Source organism: Alexandromys fortis, unplaced genomic scaffold (assembly GCF_014885135.2).
Source record: "Alexandromys fortis isolate MF-2015 unplaced genomic scaffold, M_Fortis_MF-2015_v1.1 scaffold_10, whole genome shotgun sequence".
Taxonomy (NCBI): Eukaryota; Metazoa; Chordata; class Mammalia; order Rodentia; family Cricetidae; genus Alexandromys; species Alexandromys fortis.
Window position 1 is genome coordinate 20,112,429 of NW_026067895.1, and position 18,999 is coordinate 20,131,427.

Sequence of the window (18,999 nt, forward strand, 5' to 3'; positions counted from 1 at the left end):
ATGGACTTGAGAACCCCTGTGCCTTGAGAACCCCTGTGCTAGGCACTAAGTTTGGTACACACAGACAATTATCTTGCTTAATTGAATCACATGTTGCTGTGATAACTGGTTGCTCTGATATCACTGTTTAATTGTCATAGCTACTCAAGGAAGCAATTCTTCTGTGGAATTTCCACAAAATAGGTTTCACCCTCACTAATGAAGACACGTAGACTCCACATGATGCAAACTACAAATAGCAGCCAGGAAATAAGCATCATTTCCATCCATCAAGCAAGAGCCTTGACTCATGTGCAGCAGGGATGGGTCCTGAAATACTGTGCTAAGTGAAAGGAGCCAGAAGAGGCAAATCAAGACAACAACAAACAAACAAAAATGCAAAAAACAGATAATGGCTACCTTTAACTAGAGGACAGGGGAATACAGTTCTTTTTGAGATAAAGATTTTTCTAAGATTGATCCTAGTGACTGATGGTTATACAAGTCTACAAATATATAGAAAGCTATTGAATAACACACATTAAATCGATGAAATACATATGCATGTGAATTAGAGCTCCCCAAAGCTGCTTTGTAAACAGCCCAACAGGCTGATGTGTATTTATATGCTGTTGCTGCTGTTTCCCCAAGGAATATTCTCCTGGCAGAATTACAATCTCCAGATGTCAATGTTTTTTTCTCTTAAAGCTTTTAAAGATTTTTAAGTTTATTCTTTGTATACTTGTATACAATGTGTTTTAATTGTATTCACCTTCCTCTCTTTGCTCCCTCCTCCCCCATGGAATCCAGTTAGGCCTGCCCATATGTGTACAGGTCTGAGGTCATCCACTAAACATAAACTACCAGTGGCTACACTTCTAAAGAGCTATCAACTGCTAACAGCTCCTCAGCTAGGGATGGGATCTGTGAGGCCCTCCCCAGCCTGTGTTGAAATTGTGGCTGGCTCAGGATGTGCCGGTACCCAACGCTGTGGTAAGTTCAGAAGTGCCATGGCCACATCACATCCCCAAGGCAGCAGTTCACAGCACTCCTCTCTGCCTTCCTGCTTTTACATCCTTACAGCCTTGTCTTCCTGGAGAGATGCTCTCTGAGCCCTGGGTGGGAGAGGATTTGGATATAGAGGTCCCACCTACAGTGGTCACTTACTATCTTCACTTTGACCACAAACATCAATATTAATGGAAGGGATTTCCATGGACATAGCTGGGGGTGGGGTTGTTTTATTTTATTTTTTTTTAATAATATGTGTGGTTTCCCTGTTGTGACAGGGTCTGACTAGTCCAGGCTGGCCAAGAACTGGTTGTGTAACTCTGGTTAGCTTCAAACTCAACGTCTTCCTATTTCAGTTTCTGGAGAGTTGGGAAGACAAGCGTGGGCCTTTACATCTTGCTTGCAATGTAATTTTAAATTGACATGCAATAACTATACAAATGTGTGGCTCCACATGATGATAATTTGATACATGAACATAATGCATGGTGGCCCAATCCTGAAAATTAGTGCCTCAGACATTTATTTCACTATGCTGGGAAGTCTAAACACTTCTCGTCCACCATCTTTTTCTTATTAAAGGACAACTCCCTTTATGACCATCCTGTCTATTGGTCACTGGGAAGGTGAACAGCCTGGGTCAGGAGTCAGGAGACCTGGATCTGGGGGTAGGTCCTAACACTCACTAGCTGTATGCCGTGACTGCTGACGGTAAACCACGCCCATTTACGGCACACCATGTACTGATAACGGCTTTGTGCTCATGCATCGGTGCATCTTCCTGGCCTATGAAGGAGGGACTGTTTTCAATTCTGTTTCCCTGTTCAGGGAATTACATGGTGTTATTAAGTGGCTGGTTTAAGGTCATAAATGGTGGAACTGTCAACTTTAAACATTTCTTAGTCTCTTCAGGTCTTTTATCCTATAAAAGGAAGAAAATGCTTGTCCTTTTCACCCTACAGTGATATTAACCTGTATTAATATATGCAAAGACGCCCTGTAAACGGGAGTATCACACAAGTGTTGGCTTTCTGTTTCATGCATCTTTTATTGTTCTGAATTATGGACGAGTGTGTGTGTCTGCGTGTGAGGAGGGGCACATGAGTGCAGGTGGGATGGGTGTGTGTGTGTGTGTCAGCGTGTGAGGAGGAGCACAGTGCAGGCACCTGAGGAAGCCAGGGTGTTGGAGTCTCTGAAGCGAGAGCTACAGCTGGTTGTGAGCCTCCTGATGCAAGTGCTGGGAACTGAACTTGGGTCCTCGGAAAGACCAGCAAGTGCGCCTAATCACTGAGTCACCTCTCCAGCCCCCATTTCTAATTACTTATGATGTGTGTAAAATTAAATTTGAGCTGTTGCCTATGACCTCATAAAGATTAGAATCCCAGTGAATGATATGTACTGCGTTCTACTTGGCATTTACAAAGTATTTGGTCAATAAATGAAGTAATCTAGATATGGGGAAAAAAGCCTTAATTAAAATTACTTGATGGGCTGCACGGCACCAAACAATAAAGTGACTGAGCACCTGCTCTCTGGGTCATTAGCCATGTCCACCATGAGAGAACTGACAAATGTTTTATTTGGTTTTAATACAAACACTTTAATAAGAGTCAGTTAGCTATACCTATAAACACTGTTTCTGTAATCATAAGTTTGATGGCAGGTTCTATTTGAATTTTTTTGCTTTGTTTTAGCCAAAAACTCTTCTCCGTTACCTCTTCAGCTCTGTATCGGACACAAGTTCATAAAAAGCCTCCAGCTTCAGCCATGGCGACTGAGGTGTGGGGGCCTCTAAGACCCGTGAGCAATGGGAGCCGTCAGCTCAGAGCCAGACTGCAGGCACGGTGGCCATGGCCACTGTCAGGACCCGGGGCTACGCTCAGGAGAGTCAGAATGGAATCCCTAGCTCTCCACTGGTACCAAGTGGGTTAGAAGAGTGGGCTGGAACAGAGAGGGACTTCAGACAAACATGGACTGGCAGGGCAATTTCCTTAAGGAGAAAGAACAGGAAGGCATAAGGGCACAATTCCAATTTATTTGGCTAGGTTCTTGAGTGGTAAATTTAATTAAAAGGACTTTTTCTTTTAATGCCTGAGAACATACTAAGAGTTGCCTCCAAAATATTCTTGGTTCCTTTTTAAATACAAAACTTTCTAAAATTTTAAATGTAATTTTCATATTATAATTTTAAGTATTTGGTTCCCCCATATAAATAGAAATCATTACCAAGCTTACTACTGTGACTACCAGGCCTTGGGTGTTCAAAATGTCCTAGGAACTGAGCTAAGAAGCATATTTGTTGGTTCATCTCATCCCACAGGCTCAGTGTAGTAAATCAGTTGTCATTATCACTGTTTCACAGATGAAGAGTTTACGGGAATTCTCAGATTCAAAGTTAGGGGTTGAATTTGGGGTTAAAACCCAAGCCAGATCTGGAAACTCACACAGCTTGTTACCAATTATCAACACTGTCTCATCTAAAAATAACAAGAGAAAATGTCACCAAGGACACACCTTTAACATTTTTTTTTCTTTTTCATGAGAATGAACAACAAGCTCCTGAGTCACCTAGGAGTCTACTGCGCTGGCCCGCAGTAAGAACAGGCTGCTCTAAGGCCATCGCTACACAAGCCACAAAGAACTATTTACTACTTGTTCACAGACAATGCCTTTACAGAGAAGTAAGAAAATTAATCTCTTCTTCAAAGAGTTGACTTATGGTGCTTGACCTGAACACATAGGACACAAACTGACCTGAACACAAACTCACTAAGTCTCTAAGAAATATGAAGTTAGAAGATGCTCTCTTTGGAGACGTACTGAGTCTGTGTAAAGGTAGATCTGCTCCTCTCTTGTAATACCTGACACGGAGAACACAAGCTCTGCTGAGGCTTCCTGTTCCATGAGGATGTTAATGCCACCCCTTAGAACAGGCATTCTCTTCTACCCATTCATGTAGCTGCTTTTGTGGACTACTGGACAGATGTCACATATGAAGACTATGATGACATTCAACAATTTATCCCTGTCCTGTCATTGTAGGTCTAGAAATGGCCACCTTCTTCTGGGTCTGTGTCTCCAACTCAGGGCAGCAGACTTCTTGGCCCTGAAATCTTTAGTCTCTGCAGGCATGTACTAGTGAATCTCAGCCTAGACTGCTTCTTTTACCTGTTTCATACTCCAGCTCTTTCACTGGGAACATCAGACAGCCTACAGCAGCTGCTGGATACCCTCAGCAAGAAACTGGTCATGGCTGCCAGGCCTTAGAGGGTCAGAAAACTTTCTAAAGTCAAGCAATGGTCACTTGTGGCAACTGACTTACTACCTATGACCTGTACCTGCCTTTAAAATGCTATTGGTGTTTTACATGCTTCAAATAATAGACATAAATGAGAAGAAAATTCCAGTATGTGGGGCTATGTGCTGGTTTGTATTTATAAAATGGTGGCCAACAAACATATGGGTTTCTGATCAGGTCAGAGTAACCCTGGAAAGGTAAGTCCAAGCCTTGAATATGCAGAAAACTCTCACTTCACAAAATCCAAGCTCCCCCAACCTCACACAACCTTCCTGGAACAATCTGAAGGGCACCTCAGCCTGAGCTGCCTGCATTCAGATTTTTTTTTTTTTTTAATGACACAAGCAGTCTGTTTCAAACATTCTCTCTGACCTTGAATTTCAGGTCAGAGGACTTACCTGGTTTGCCTCAGGAAGTTTGTCTTTGGATTCATTTCAAGAGAACCAAAAATATCTAGGAGGCGCAAAGCATGACGGTAGCTGCTGGCTCTACAAAGATGAGCACCAGCAGAGAAGGACCCTGCCCTGGAAACACTAAGACTCATATCATCTGTACATAAGGATGCAAGGATGACTATTAACACGGCAGGCATGGCACTGTGGGCGTGTCTTACAGAACACCAGGAAGAAACACTGCAGCAGACTTATCCACCCAGAACTTACAGAGAGGAAGCCAGTTCAGGAAAACAGACCACGGCAGGAATAGACAGGACACATTCAGACTCGCGTGTAAAGGAGCAAGGGAATGGTGAGTGACCACGAGGCAGAACCTGTCAATCATCCCACAGTCCCTGCCTGCTGCCCAGATCACTGAAGAACTAGAGCTCTCATTTCTTTATCGCTGGCCTATAAAACCTGAACTCCAAAACGGTTTGAACTCTTACGTGCCCTAGGCACAGGAACTTAGACATTAATATACAATGAGGTCATGGGGGCAAGCAGAGAACTCTCACCTAGAAACAGTATATCAGGGATGGAGAGATGGCTCAGCAATTAAGAGCATTTGCTGGTCTTCCAGAGGATGGAGTTCTGTTCCCAGTACCTAGGGTGGCTCACAGTCAATCACCATAGCCACACTCATGGGGTACACATACATACAAAATGAAAAATACACTAAGTCCTTAAAAATAGGAAAAAGTGCACTAAAAATCTAAAGAATTGGTTTTTCCAAACATATTCTTAAAAACTGAAGCGAGAAGAGAGATTATTTTCAGTAAGGAAGAGACACAGAGAAGTCAGAAGCAGGCTCTGAATGCCGAGGCAGATCTTCTGCTTGCACAGGTGAAAACACCCCGAGAGGACTCGGGAAGAAAGTAGCCCACACTCAGACAGACGACTCTGCAAATATCCTTGCTCACAGTCCTGGATTCCAAAACACCCCCCTTGGAGCCAGAACCAGATCTCTTTGACTCTATTTACTACCTAGAGCTGAGACACACACTGGCTCCAGCCCGTTTTCTGCTTCCTACTACACTAACAACTGCTTCCCCGTGGGCTGGCTGTGAGTGGGAAAGGGTAGGAGGAGTTAGGGATGAACAAGAAGCACTCTAAGATGGAGACCAGCAATGTATTTCTGCAGCCCAGGGCAGTGACCTGAAGAGTTAGGCTTTAAAGCTCTGTTTATGTAATCACACGTGCTCTGTATAAAGAGTGCCTTGTGAGGTCCGCCAGTCCATCCGCTCGAGTTACTGCCAGTAATGAGCACCTGAGCAGGGAAAATGGAGACCAGACGGGGAATGCGGAAGGAACTGACCAAACCAGTTGGGTGATTTTATTGCTACTAAGTACTACATTTTCACAGAGTGCATATTATTTTGCACTAACAATCCTCAGACTTGTGTTGGTGTTTGTGTGGAGTCTCGTGTCATCTGAAAAACCTGAGACATTAACTCAGATGCATGTGTGAGGGTCAGAGAGTCAATTACTCAGTGCTAACTGTCACATCGCTAGGAGCTAGCACCCCTTCTTGAATCCAGACGCCTGATGTTTGTCCCCCTTCAGCTGCTTTACCAGCAGATGCTTCTCTCAGTCGGATCCTCAGGCCCAAGCTCTGACACTCTAAATTCTTCTCTCCTAGGAATTTAATGTCCTCAGATTAGTTCCTGATTTGGCTGACAACATGTTTTCTCCCTAAGACAGAGTTTCCCCTCTTCAAGACTATGAACACCTACTCTGTTTGGAAGACAACCCAGGTTCATTGTAGTGGTCAATAATTCTAATCAGTTCTTCATAGTTGTTCCCCTCCTCCTCTTCTCACCACGTGCGCGCACGTGTGAACGTGCATGTGCATGCTTGGAAGCCAGAAGTTAACTTCTGGTGGCTTCTTCCTGGCCTAAAGTGTTCTGACTGGGCTAAGTGGGCTGTCCAGCAAGTCTTGGGAATCCTGTCTCCTCTTTTCCTGTGCTGAGATAACAAGAATATGCTGCCATACCCGACCTTTTTTTTTGTTTTGTTTTGTTTTTAGAGACAGGGTTTTCTCTGTGGCTTTGGAGCCTGTCCTGGAACTAGCTCTTGGAGACCAGGCTGGCCTCGAACTCACAGAGATCCACCTGCCTCTGCCTCCTAAGTGCTGGGATTAAAGACGTGCGCCATCACTGCCCAGTTATACTTGACCTCTTTATGTGGCTTCTATAGACATCAGGTCCTATGCTTGCTCAGCAAGCACTTTAGCACCTGAGCCACCCCCCTACCCCCAGTTTCCCATTTCTAGTCCTTTTAACTTAATGTATTCTTTCTTGGCCACACTTTCAGCCATGGTCCTATCTAAGCCCTGTCAGCAACTCCAGACCAAAGCTAAAATATCCTCTCTCCTTCACCTGCCAAATTTCATTGCAGAAACTGCATTTCACTTCAGTCTCTGCGATGTGCTCTTTTCCAAACAAAGTCTTCATTGAGAGAACTATGGTTTCTCTGGATTGAGCAATTGCTTGCCCTTTCCTAGAACCTCTGCCTGGGCACAGTGTGACCACTGTGACCTCGAACATGCTGGCTCTTATTTCTGGAGTTGCTCAAGCTTTGTCCTGTGGCTTATACTCCCTGAATGCCGTTCTCCTTCCTGTAGAGTTCCCAAACTATAAATGCTTCACAAAAACCAAATTTGTGCTTCGACTTTAGTAGAATGCTGAGAAGACAGGTGTTTAATAAAAACAGTCTAGGTGGGAATATACTATGATCTTGAAAGTAAAAATAGAAGTTGCTCCATCTGTCTAAACAGGACAAGACAAAAACCATCTCATTACACTACAGTGCAATTTCCATGTTTTCACAAGAAAATCACTCCCTGGAATGAAAACTGCAAGTAGATAAAATATTATTCAAAATTCACCAGAGTGTTAAGACCATCAGCCAAGACCTACATCTATGAAAGAAAAATAAAAGAATATTAGTCAAAGTATTTATTATAGTGTGTGAAAGAGTAACGACATGCTAAAATCACGAGGCTTCTCAACTGAGCAGTTTACATAACCCAGAAGGTGGAAGAACTTGGAATCTGAGACGAGAACAACACTGACTTATTTCCATTCAAACTATCTACAAGGGGTAAAATGTGACAGTTACAAACAGTTCTTTCCAAAGTCAGACTTTAGACAAACAGAATAGGTGCTACAATCCAGCACACTACAGCTACTCAGTGCCCTATGCCTGCCCCTTTCTCGTCGCTCAAACAGTATCTCCTTAGTTGCCTGGCTCAAAGTGGATCTGAATCCACGTGGCCTGCCTTCTGCCAGGTTCACAAACCAGTGTGGCGGGATTCGTAAACCAGTGTGGCGGGATTACGTAAACCAGGGAGACTACATGCCTTAGTCTCAAGGTCAGCAGGCAAGCCAGCTTGATAGCACAGAAAAGCTCTGGATGGCAGCTGAAACAGTCACTCAGAAGCACATGCCGCCCTTTTCAGAGGGTCTGGATTTGATTCTAAGCACCCATATGGCAGCTGACAACTTATGGCCTCCTGGGATACGAGGCACCTACATCATGCATACGTGGACAGACACAAGGAACAAAATTACCCACACAAAAAATAGAATAAAAATGTATGTTAAAACAAAAGACATACATGCTTTCCTGGCAGTGGAAGGGAGCCATCACTTGGTCCACCCTGTACTATGTGGAGCACCCATCTCTATTCCTGTGTACCTGGCAGGCACTGCACCTATGCCCCAGTTGACAAAGCTGGCACCAGCTGCCCAGGGAAGCTGCGGGTTACATCCTTCTCCATCACTGGTGTGTCTCTGATTCTGCAGGGTTTCAGAGGCATCTCCTGCCCAATCTCGGAGGCCGGTTCTTGCCCTGTGTTTGCCCAGAAGCCTTTGCTGACTGACAGTGAGAGTGTTCATCTGCTTTCCATGGCTACATCCTCTGCCTGGCTCCACAGGCTCCACTCCCTTTCCCTAGGGGCGAGAGTATAGCAGTTCGGAGAACAGATGCTTCATGCAGAACCAGGATAGAAAGTCCAGGGTGGGGAGACATTATTTTGTAGCTCCAGTGGCAGCAACTTTGTACAAGAGACATTTTCCAGGAGACACTGAGAGAGGTTATACTAAACATTTATCACTCACTAAATCTGCTGTGCCAAGTTATCTTCCTAGATGCAACATTTACAGCCCTGTGCTCAAGGAAACAAAACTGAGCTGTTCCTGTATTAAGCAGCCCAAGGAATCCAGGGCTCTACCTTGAGGATAACTTACATTATAGCTAAGTCTTTTTTTTTTTTTTTTTTAAATGTGTAGTCCAGGCTGGCCTTGAACTCCAGATCAGCCTGCCTCTGCCTCCTTCAGCAAATCCCACCGGCCTGCACCACCAGAACTGGCTATAGCTAAGTCTTAAAATACAAACTGGACTAATCTGATTCCCCCTCTGGAATACAACTAGAAACACGAGAACATTTGAGATGGCTCATGGTAGAAGATAGCAATGGAGAATTAGCTTCCAGTGTTCACATCTCAGCTGCCTGTCATCCCCACTATAGTTTCCACGGCATCTGCTTACATCAAAGCACCTCTTCTTGGGATCCTCTTGTCACTTACAGCCACACCCCTGCATTGAGGTAGCACCCTAGTATCTGCCCAGTCAAAAAACTCACTACATGGCAGCTCATCCAGGCACATAAACAGTGAGGTGCCAAGGAAGAGAGCCCTATAGTTAAGCAATAGACAAAAGGCAACTCAGACCTGCTACAAGCTTAAGACATCTCTTTGGACATACTCTAGCTTATGTGAGAACAACAGAGCACAGGGGTTCAGAAAAAGGGCTACTTTGGTCTCCAAACAGCTATGAAAATATACATTGAGCCATACAGTTTAAATTGCTAATTTCTATATGAATTACAGCCTTAGAAAGAACAGCTTCCCTTCTAAGCAAAAATCAATGGAAATTTTTTTTCCTTTATTTACCAGGTAAAATAATATCAACTCTTGATCTTCCAGGTTCAAGTCAGTCTAATAAAAGCTATGTACACTAATGAAAGATAGTTCTCTCTGTGCCTCTTTGAATAAGGTTGGGTTAGAGTAAGACATCTTTAAGGAACTTTTCAGCTCAAGAACCTGATGGGCTTTTCCTCTGAGCAAGTGACAAGCCTGTTCATCAGCTCACAAAGCTGTATGTAGTTCATTCGTTTAGAGAGTATTTGAGAAAACGTGCCAAGCATGGAGGTGCTTGGATCACAGCAGTGAACTCAACAGGAAGACTCCCCAACCTTGCACTCTCATTTGGGAAGCAGAGGGTATGTACTTCAAAGAAGAGTAGACTGAAGTAAGAAATAAATATGAGGAGAAGGAAAGTGGAGGGCCGAGGGGCAGCTACTTTAGATACAGAAGTCAAGACAGTCACTGTTGTTAAGGTGACATCTATGCAGAGACCTAAGGGAAGAAAGGGATTCTGGGGCAAGTTTGGAAAGAAAGAAATACCACTGTTCTAGGAGAATTTTGCCATCCAATTCAAGGAACAGCAGGCTGGGCAAAGTGGTGTACATCTGTGCTGCAAGTACTAAGGAAAATCAGGACACCAAGGTCGCCGCCCTAAGGCTCCTCCTGAGACTCTACTGAGGTAGCAGTGCTGGTGGAAGGCAGCCAAGGTTCAGTCAATAGGATCTTAGAGAAAAGATCGAAACGCTCCGGGCACATGATTCACACCAGTGTGGCTGGCTCCTGGCTTCTGCAGAGGCCCATTATACGCCAAACAAAGAAGCGAAAAGGTGAGCTCACAGGAGCAACGTGCCGTCTGATTTGGAACTCAAGAGGAAACTTGCTGCAGATGTCCAAATTAGCATAAACGTCACAAAGAGATTGCTTTTGGAAGCCGCGTGACATCAAATCCGGAGTCATTAAGATTTTCATCTCTCGTTAAGTAGCTTCTAATTTGGCCTAAAGAAAACAACTTGAAAGAAAAGGACACAAGCAAGAATACATGAACATAAGTGTTATTACTAATGGTCTAAATTGCCAGCAAGCAAATAAATTAGGGCATGAAATAGGTGAGGCAGCTAACAAAAGTCATTAGACACTTGTGGGGAGAAGAAACAGAAATGTGAACACAAGACTGCATCCCAGCTGTTGTTATACTCCCAGCCCCGTGTACATACACATATACATACATACATATATCCATCCATCCATACCATAACATACACACACACACACGAATAAAGCCTACAAGGACACAAAATGATGCTGATGGTAAGTTCTGCCGAGGAGGCACTATCATTTTACTGCTCATAAAGTAACAGCTGCTCAGTGAAGACCACTGTTTTGTTCTGGTTCTACTGGCTCCATCATACTTATTGAGTATTGTTTATAATACCAGGTATTTGACAAGAAGGCCACAGTGATCTCTACTTCATGATCTTAGTAACTGTTACTATAAAATTTACTCATTTGTTCATTTTCCTCTCCCTTCTCAAAAAGGTGACTCAGGACGCATGCACCTCCGACTGTCTCTGCTCCCAAAGACCCGACTATAAAACAAATGACCATTAGGAATCTCTTCTCAGGTTAGATCAAAGGACAGACCAACTGTACATCAGATCATCAACACACCAACTTGGTCTTCTCTCTGATCAGTAACACCATCAGTCTAGCTTTAGTGAAAGGAATTTTAACAGACCCCGCTGTTTAAGTACCATGACCACTCCATCATCAGAACCAGAGATTTCTTTCTCCATCTGTTCTTGTAATATCTCACTGCTAGTATCCTAAGTCTTCTTAATTTCCCTATAAAACTAATCATGAAGCCAGGTGATGGTAGTGCACGCCTTTAATTCCAGCACTCGGGAAGCAGAGGTAGGCAGATCTTTGTGAGTTTAAGGACAGCCTAGTCTACAGAGATTGTCCCAGAACAGCCAAGCTACACAGAGAAACCCTGTCTCAAAAAACTAAAACTAGGGGCTGGAGAGATGGCTCAGTGGTTAAGAGCACTGCCTGCTCTTCCAAAGGTCCTGAGTTCAATTCCCAGCAACCACATGGTGGCTCACAACCATCTGTAAGGAGATCTGGTGCCCTCTTCTGGCCTGCAGGCAGATTACTGAGAATACTGTATACATAATAAATAAATAAATCTTAAAAAAAAAAAACCTAAAACAAAACAAAAAAAAATAACCATGAAAACCAATTCTCTGCTCAAACAAATGAACCCTCAGTGATACCTGGGTACTATGGAAAGTATTTTATGTACAATTTCTTATTTAAGCATAAGAGACCACATAATTGTACTTTTTTAAAAAAGCAGCACATGAGAGAAAGACATCGTGTGACAGGAGCTCAGGTGGACAGGTTTTTTATTGGGGGGAAAGACCAGTCTTTGGGGACAGAAGTGGCAGAAGAGGAGAGAGGAAGAGAATGAGAGTCAGAGACAGGCACAGAAGCAGAGAGAGAGAGAGGGGGGGGGGAGGGAGAGGAGGTGGGGGAGGCCCACCCTTTAAAAGAGAACATGCACAGGAGGTGCCCTTACTGACTGCAGCTGAGGATGCATCCTGTCAAGACCTGAAGGGCAGGCCAGTGCAGATGCCTGAATACAAACAATAATCACCATCTTCATTTTTGGATGAAATTTAGGAAGAGGAATCATTGTCCATCAAGGGGTGGAACAGGAATTCCACACAGGTGGTTTGTCTTAGTCCATATTTGAGATCACCAGTTACTCTGCTCAATACGATTAAGGCTTTGACTTTCCTCATCCTTAAAGACCATCCTGAACACGCCTGCCTCTGTGATATCCTTATTTCTAGGTGAGACTAATACAGAACAGTTAAGAACTTTGGGCTCATAGCCAGGTATGCTGGCACATACCTATAACCTAGTACCTAAGGAGTTCAAGTCATCTTCAGATAAATGTAAAGTTCAAAGCCAGATCAAGTCTCAGACATCCCCCTCCCCAAAGTAGCTCCACTCTAGCGCCGTGCCTACCTGCCTGCCTGTATGTTCCCCACCATGAGGACAACGGATCCTCTGAAACTATATGCAAGACCCTAGTCAAATGCTTCTTTCATAGGTGCCTTGGCCATGGTGTTATCCCCACACAGCAATGGAACAGTAAAACAGGTGCCTACCCTGAAAAACTGGGATGATTAAATAAGATTACGAACAAAACATCAGACAACCTAAACAATATGTACATTGCCCCTTGCATTTTCTGCCTTTCTTCTCTTTCCTATCCCCGGGGGTGAGAATTTCACACAGCCCACAGCAATTCCTCTTCTGGATGCCTAGGATAATTTACTCCCTTGGTATAGAATTACAAATTAGCCTACAGTTTAATAGAAATATCATCATTTATAATGCCATGTAGGAGCTGTTATAAGCACAAGAATTTTCTCCTTTGAATCCTCAAACTCAGAGATTCGCTTGCCTCTGTCTCCCAAGAGCTGGGATTAAAGGCCTGTGTCACCAGGCCTGGTTACATTAGCATCTTTAAGTCCCTTTGAAAAAAAACCTATTGAACCCTGAATTTGACCAAGTTTAGTGAGTAGTTCATGTCTGTAGTTAAAGGTCATCCTCAGTACAGAGTAAGTTAAAGTCCAACCTGGGCTACTTCAGACCATTAAAAAAATAAAAATCTCTGGGCGGTGGTGGCCCACCACCCAGCACTCAGGAGGCAGGTGGATCTCTATGAATTCGAGGCCAGCCTCATCTATAAGGGTTCCAGGACTGGCTCCATAGCTACTGAAAAACTCTGTCTCAAAAAACCAAATAAAAATAAAAAATCATTAATATAAAAGACATTTTTACAAAAAAAAACAAATACTGGGAAAAGTATACATTTCCTAAAATAAGAAAACAATGTGATATGAAAGAGGAATAAAATGATCCCAAAGTGTTATTTTTAACCATAAAATTGGCAAAATTTAAAAAGGAATAATTTCCCTAACTCTCAACAAGACTGAGCTTTGTAAACCAAGTTACTAATGATGAGAACAGAAATTCTCCCTAGGAGGTAACCATTAAGCTGTAAGTCAGGGCCATTGCCCAAGGTACAAAAGGCCCAGGCATCAATCCCCTGCACCTCTCTCCATGCAAAGAAAATACAGAAGGGAAAAATAAATAAATAAAAATAAATATGAAAACATGAGAATACTCACAGAAGAATAATTTATGAGCAGCAATTTAAAGACCATCAACAGACTTGAATAAACACTATGCTCACTAACAGTAATGTACATCTGTTAGAGAAAGTTGCTAGTATCGTTGGGGGGAAATGTATATATAAAACAGCTTACATAATATAGTAATGCACATATGTAAAATTTAAAATTTCATGCTAGCCTACACATTAATAAGGAGGATATTCAGCAAAATGTCCACATGATTATCTCTCACAGACACACTTCTGGGATGATTAGATGGACAAGACCACATACATCTTTAGTACCCTTTTATTTTTCCAGTGGTCACCTGACAACTTTATGCCAGATCTCAGTAGAACTGTTTTCACAACCATCATTCTTTCAGAGACAGGGTTTCTCTGTAGCTTGGAACCTGCCCTGGAACTTGCTCTGCAGACCAGGCTGGTCTTGAACTCACAGACAATCCGCCTGCCTCTGCCTTCCAAGCACTGGGATTAAAGGCGTGCACCACTACCATCCAGCACAATCATCACTCTTAGAAATACCTTTCACGTGGGTCATTTTTTAAAATGTATGACATATACGACACTGTGACGAACACATTCACTCACTAATAAAACGCTAGGTCATGGAATGTGCAGCCATACCTGTACATTCACAGTTGTAAAGAGCGTAGTTCATGTGTCACAAGGTAGGGGAACAAATTCTTCCACTGAAATAATTTATATAATGATTTTTATCTTTTCTGGTGAACAGAAGCTTAACTTCAAACTGTAAAAATGTCTGTAACCCACTTGAGAGGCTGAGACGAGAACACCCTGAGCTTACTGTCCACCTGGAATACAATGTGAAGTAGGCCCCATCTTAATGACAACAACAACCCCCCCCCAAAAAAAAAACCCAAATTAACAGAAGATATTAAAAGCAACAAGCAACTCTCTAGTGGTAACTTTCTTTCATGGGTTACAGAGCGAGAAAAAGATGAACGAGAAAGAAACCTAATGAACTGAGTGTAACAGGAAGCCAGCGGCCTTCCCTAGCTTAAGCTGGAGTTTGGTTCCTGCACAGGGTACAGGAAAGATAAGGATGCTGACTTCATCACCTCGTGATGGGCAATGTCGCACAGTAATAAACCACGAGTCATTTTCCAAGATGAATGGCATCCTCAAAACACAGGCTGTAGATGATAACAGAGGAAAGAGAAACGCATCCTCTTTACACCCAAGTCCTCTATTACATGATTCAAAGAGCACGCTGAACATGAGCATCAGCACAGACATTCCCTGGCTCCACAGAAACAACAAAGGCTGAGTGAGAAGCAGGACATTGTGTCCCTTGGAGATTAGTGGGAGAACACCCCACAGGTTCAGAGAAGGAAGAAGCTGTGAAGGATCTTCTGACAGTTCTCCACCTCTCACCAGACAGCTATGGGTAATGGACACACCACACAAAGTCATTCTTTAGCCACTAGCTTTCCCGTGTTCTGGGATTGTAAGATTTGTTTAAAAGTTTAAAAAAGCCCACATGGCTATAGGGATGCAAATAAAAACTAACTTTTAAATATTACCATTGCTGACATTCCTCAAAACCCTAGGGTTTTCCCCCCTTATGAAACAATGAACTGAGCAAAAACTCCTCTATATGAAATTATAAAATCTCACTGCTAATAAAGCCAGGATCATCAAACGCAGTGCACTCCTGGGGAAGCCTCTCCAAGTGAAATTCACACACAATGATACCAGTGTTATTTTACTTAAGGACAAGGCATCAACTTCAAGACTTGTAAGAATGCCTTCTACGGGGCTGGCCTCTGAGAGACCGGGTGACATCTTGAGTCCATTACCTTTAGGAGGGAAGTATGACTTGCTCTCTGCTTTATGAGGCCAGTCTACCACGAGAGGTCCGAATCTGCGAAAGCTGGCAGTGATCTCATCTATAAAACAAAGAAAGGACTTAGCAAAGTTGTGGGAAAAAAAAACCTCTACAATCATAAGAAACATAAAACATATCTTTTATGTAAAAAATGTTTTGAGGGATCCTCTTTTGCATTTATTTTCTTTTTAGAGCTTTTCTAAAGTATCTCTACAGCAGTAAACCCTGCAAAGGGAGATACCACTGCTAGCTCAATTGTTTTATCTCTTTTTTGACTTCTGACTGGAAGGAGAAGATTGTGACTTTGTAACTCCTTGGGTGGAGGCGGTCATTCCATCAGCAACTGTAAGAAATTTATCCTAAAGAAAAATCTAATTGACTGAAAGCATTAATACAGACATGAGGACAGTTAGAGGAAAAAGAGGCTGTGGCCATCTGCAACTTTAATGTTGTAAGTCTAAAGCTATTTTTAGCACCCATACGCACACACATCATGAAAAGGCTAAAGAAACCATGACTTATTTAGATTAGTATTAGAGCTGCACCGAGCAAGCCGGTGCTAGGAAGATTTCCATGGCACTCCCAAAGTCTAGGAGAACTAGAGAAGTTTTTTAAGTTAGCTTTGTCACCGTTTAATTTACACATTCAGTGTATGTCTGAACACAATGCAGAGAAGTCAGCTCTTGCAAAGTTCTTAATGAGCGCATACAGTACCTTCATCGATGTCAGGAGGAAGGCCTCCAACAAACACCTTCCTAGAGTAGCGTTCCACTCGCTCCCCATTTTGACATCGAGTGGGAGAACTTAAGCCAGAGGATAAAGCCTGATCGCCATGGCTGTCATCCAAGAAGGCGTCTTCAAAGGGAAAGAGAGAAGACCGACCTGAAACAAAGCAGCAGTTTCTACAATCAGAACGGCTTTCCTAGAGAACAGGGCCCTATCGGAAGACCATTGTACCAAGTGAAGCAAACGAAGCACAATGTACCTTGAGGTACGGCTTTTCCCAAAGAATACTTATCTGACGATCACTAAGTACAGCCATGCTTACACACAACACTGAAATGGCTGAAATAATATCTAAGGCGGAAGCACAAGCTGTGTGTTTTCCTTGATAATCATTCTCATATGGGCCCCACTGCAGCAACTAAATATATGTCCTCGGAAGGAAAAAGTGTTTACACGGGGCCTCAACCCTAGCTGAGGAGCTAGCTGTCAGCAGTCGGTGGCTACAAGGGGAGGGAGAATATGTCCCTGGTAGGTCAGTGGACCCACACCCATATAAATATGGGCAGCACTCGGTGGACTCTACTAGGGGGGAGGGCGGGAGAGATAAGATCAAAATACATTTTATAATATAAGAAATTCTCAAAGAATAAAAATATGTTAATAAAAGAATATACTGCTGGGCAGTGGTGGATCACGTCTTTAATCCAAGCACTCAGGAGGCAGGGGCAGGCGGATCTCTGTGAGTTCAAGAACAACCTGATCTACACAGTGAGTTCCAGGACAGCTGGTCTTTTTCACAGAGAAACCTGTCTCAGGACAAAAAAAAATATTTATAAGTATATCTTTGAAATGGGCTGGAGAGATGGCTCAGTGGTTAAAAGCACTGCCTGCTCTTCCAAAGGTCCTGAGTTCAATTCCCAGCAACTACATGGTGGCTCACAACCATCTGTAATGAGATCTGGTGCCCTTTTGAGGAAGAAACCTGCTCAGTCATCCTCATCAACTTAGACTATGAAACCCAATATGGACAAGTTCATATGCAAGGCCGCAAGGCTGCCCATGCATAAAAAAAAATTTGAAATACATAGGACAAGCAGTGTGTGTGTGTGTGTGTGTGTGTGTGTGTGTGTGTGTGTGTGTATTTCCCCAGATCTTTATCTGCTCTTGATGGTGACTTCAGGCATACAGTTGTAAAGGCTGGCCCTGATGACAGAAGCTAATGATGCCTCTTTTAATGGTAGGGCCAATGACACTTTTCCTAGCATGCAAGCATACTCCAATTTGAAAACAAGCCCATGCAACAATATTAGGCAGAATATGTAAATGAATACTAAATCAAGACATGATAGTATAGCATGGGTATGACTATGATTATTACAATTACTCCAGGCTACATTTTAAATAATTCAACAAAACAAAACAAAACGCAGAACACGGTAGTACATGGATTAAACCCAGAGCTTGGGAAGTCAGAAGCAGGAGGATCTCTGTGAGTTCAAGGCCAGCCTGGTCTACACAGCAAGTTCCATGCCAACCAGGGCTAGTGTTGCTGTCTCTCAGAAAAACAAACACAAAATCCCCATGGATTGATTGATTGATTGATTGATTGATTGATTGATTTTTGAGACAAGGTCTTTCTATGTAGTCCTGGCTATCCTGGAACTCAATATGTGATGTGGGAGTGTCATATATCAATCTGTTGATTTCATTGGTTAAGTTATAATAAACCAACTGCTTGGCCTCAGCTTAGAACATTGATGGGAGGAGTAAACAGAATAGAATTCTGGGCAGAAGAGGAAGTGAGGTCAGACTCTGCTCTGCTTCCTGGGAGAGAGCCGACAGCTCGGGAGCAGAGACGCCATGCTCAGCTCTCCTGGGTAGACGCAACGATGGATGGAGGCTAGAATCTTCCCGGTAAGCGCACCTTGGGGTGCTTACAAACATCATTAGAAATGGGCTAGTCCAGATGCGAGAATTAGCCTGTAAGGGTTAGAGTTCATGGGCCAGGCAGTTCTTAAATGAATACAGTTTGTGTGTTGTTATTTCGGGCATGAGCTAGCCAAGCAGCCAGGGTGTTGGGGACGCAGCCCCGCCGCTTCATATTTCAACAAATATGTAGACCAGGCTGACCTCAAACTCACAGAGATCTGACTGTTCCTGCCTCCCAAATGCTGGGATTAGAGGTATGAGCCACCATGACTGGCAATTACTTTCAATATGGAATTTCAAAATAAAGCCCAAATTAAAAACCATTTTTTTTCTTGTTTGAGTCTGTGAGTTCCTAGTAAAACTTTTCACTAGGTTTTACTGTCTTGAGCGCTCAAGCTTTAGAGAAGGGTGGGAAGGAGGAACAGGGAAGCGAGAGAAGATAAGAAAAAGGAGGAGGAAAGAGGAGGGGGAAGAGGAGAAAGAGCAGAAGAAAGGGAGGGATGGAGGCAGAAGAAACAGCAGCAGGAAGAACAAAGGAAGAAAGTAGAAAGGTCCATCTCTAAGATAAACCCACCCCCTTTAGGAAACAAGCACACAATGGCACTCTCTCATCTAGTCAATCCTCTTTC

The 18,999-nt window shown here is 43.2% G+C and overlaps 1 protein-coding gene across 6 annotated transcripts in view; it reads right to left on the reverse strand.

The window, feature by feature from the left end:
- Cpeb3 (cytoplasmic polyadenylation element binding protein 3) overlaps nt 1–18,999 on the reverse strand; it is a 182,936-nt gene that overhangs the window by 47,899 nt on the left and 116,038 nt on the right. For all 6 annotated transcript variants that reach the window (XM_050160791.1, XM_050160801.1, XM_050160755.1 and 3 more), the window contains exons 5-6: nt 16,430–16,597; nt 15,687–15,776 (exon numbers count right to left, since the gene is read on the reverse strand). In XM_050160791.1, the coding sequence (XP_050016748.1) occupies nt 15,687–15,776; nt 16,430–16,597 (258 nt within the window). The remainder of the gene's footprint in view (nt 1–15,686; nt 15,777–16,429; nt 16,598–18,999) is intronic.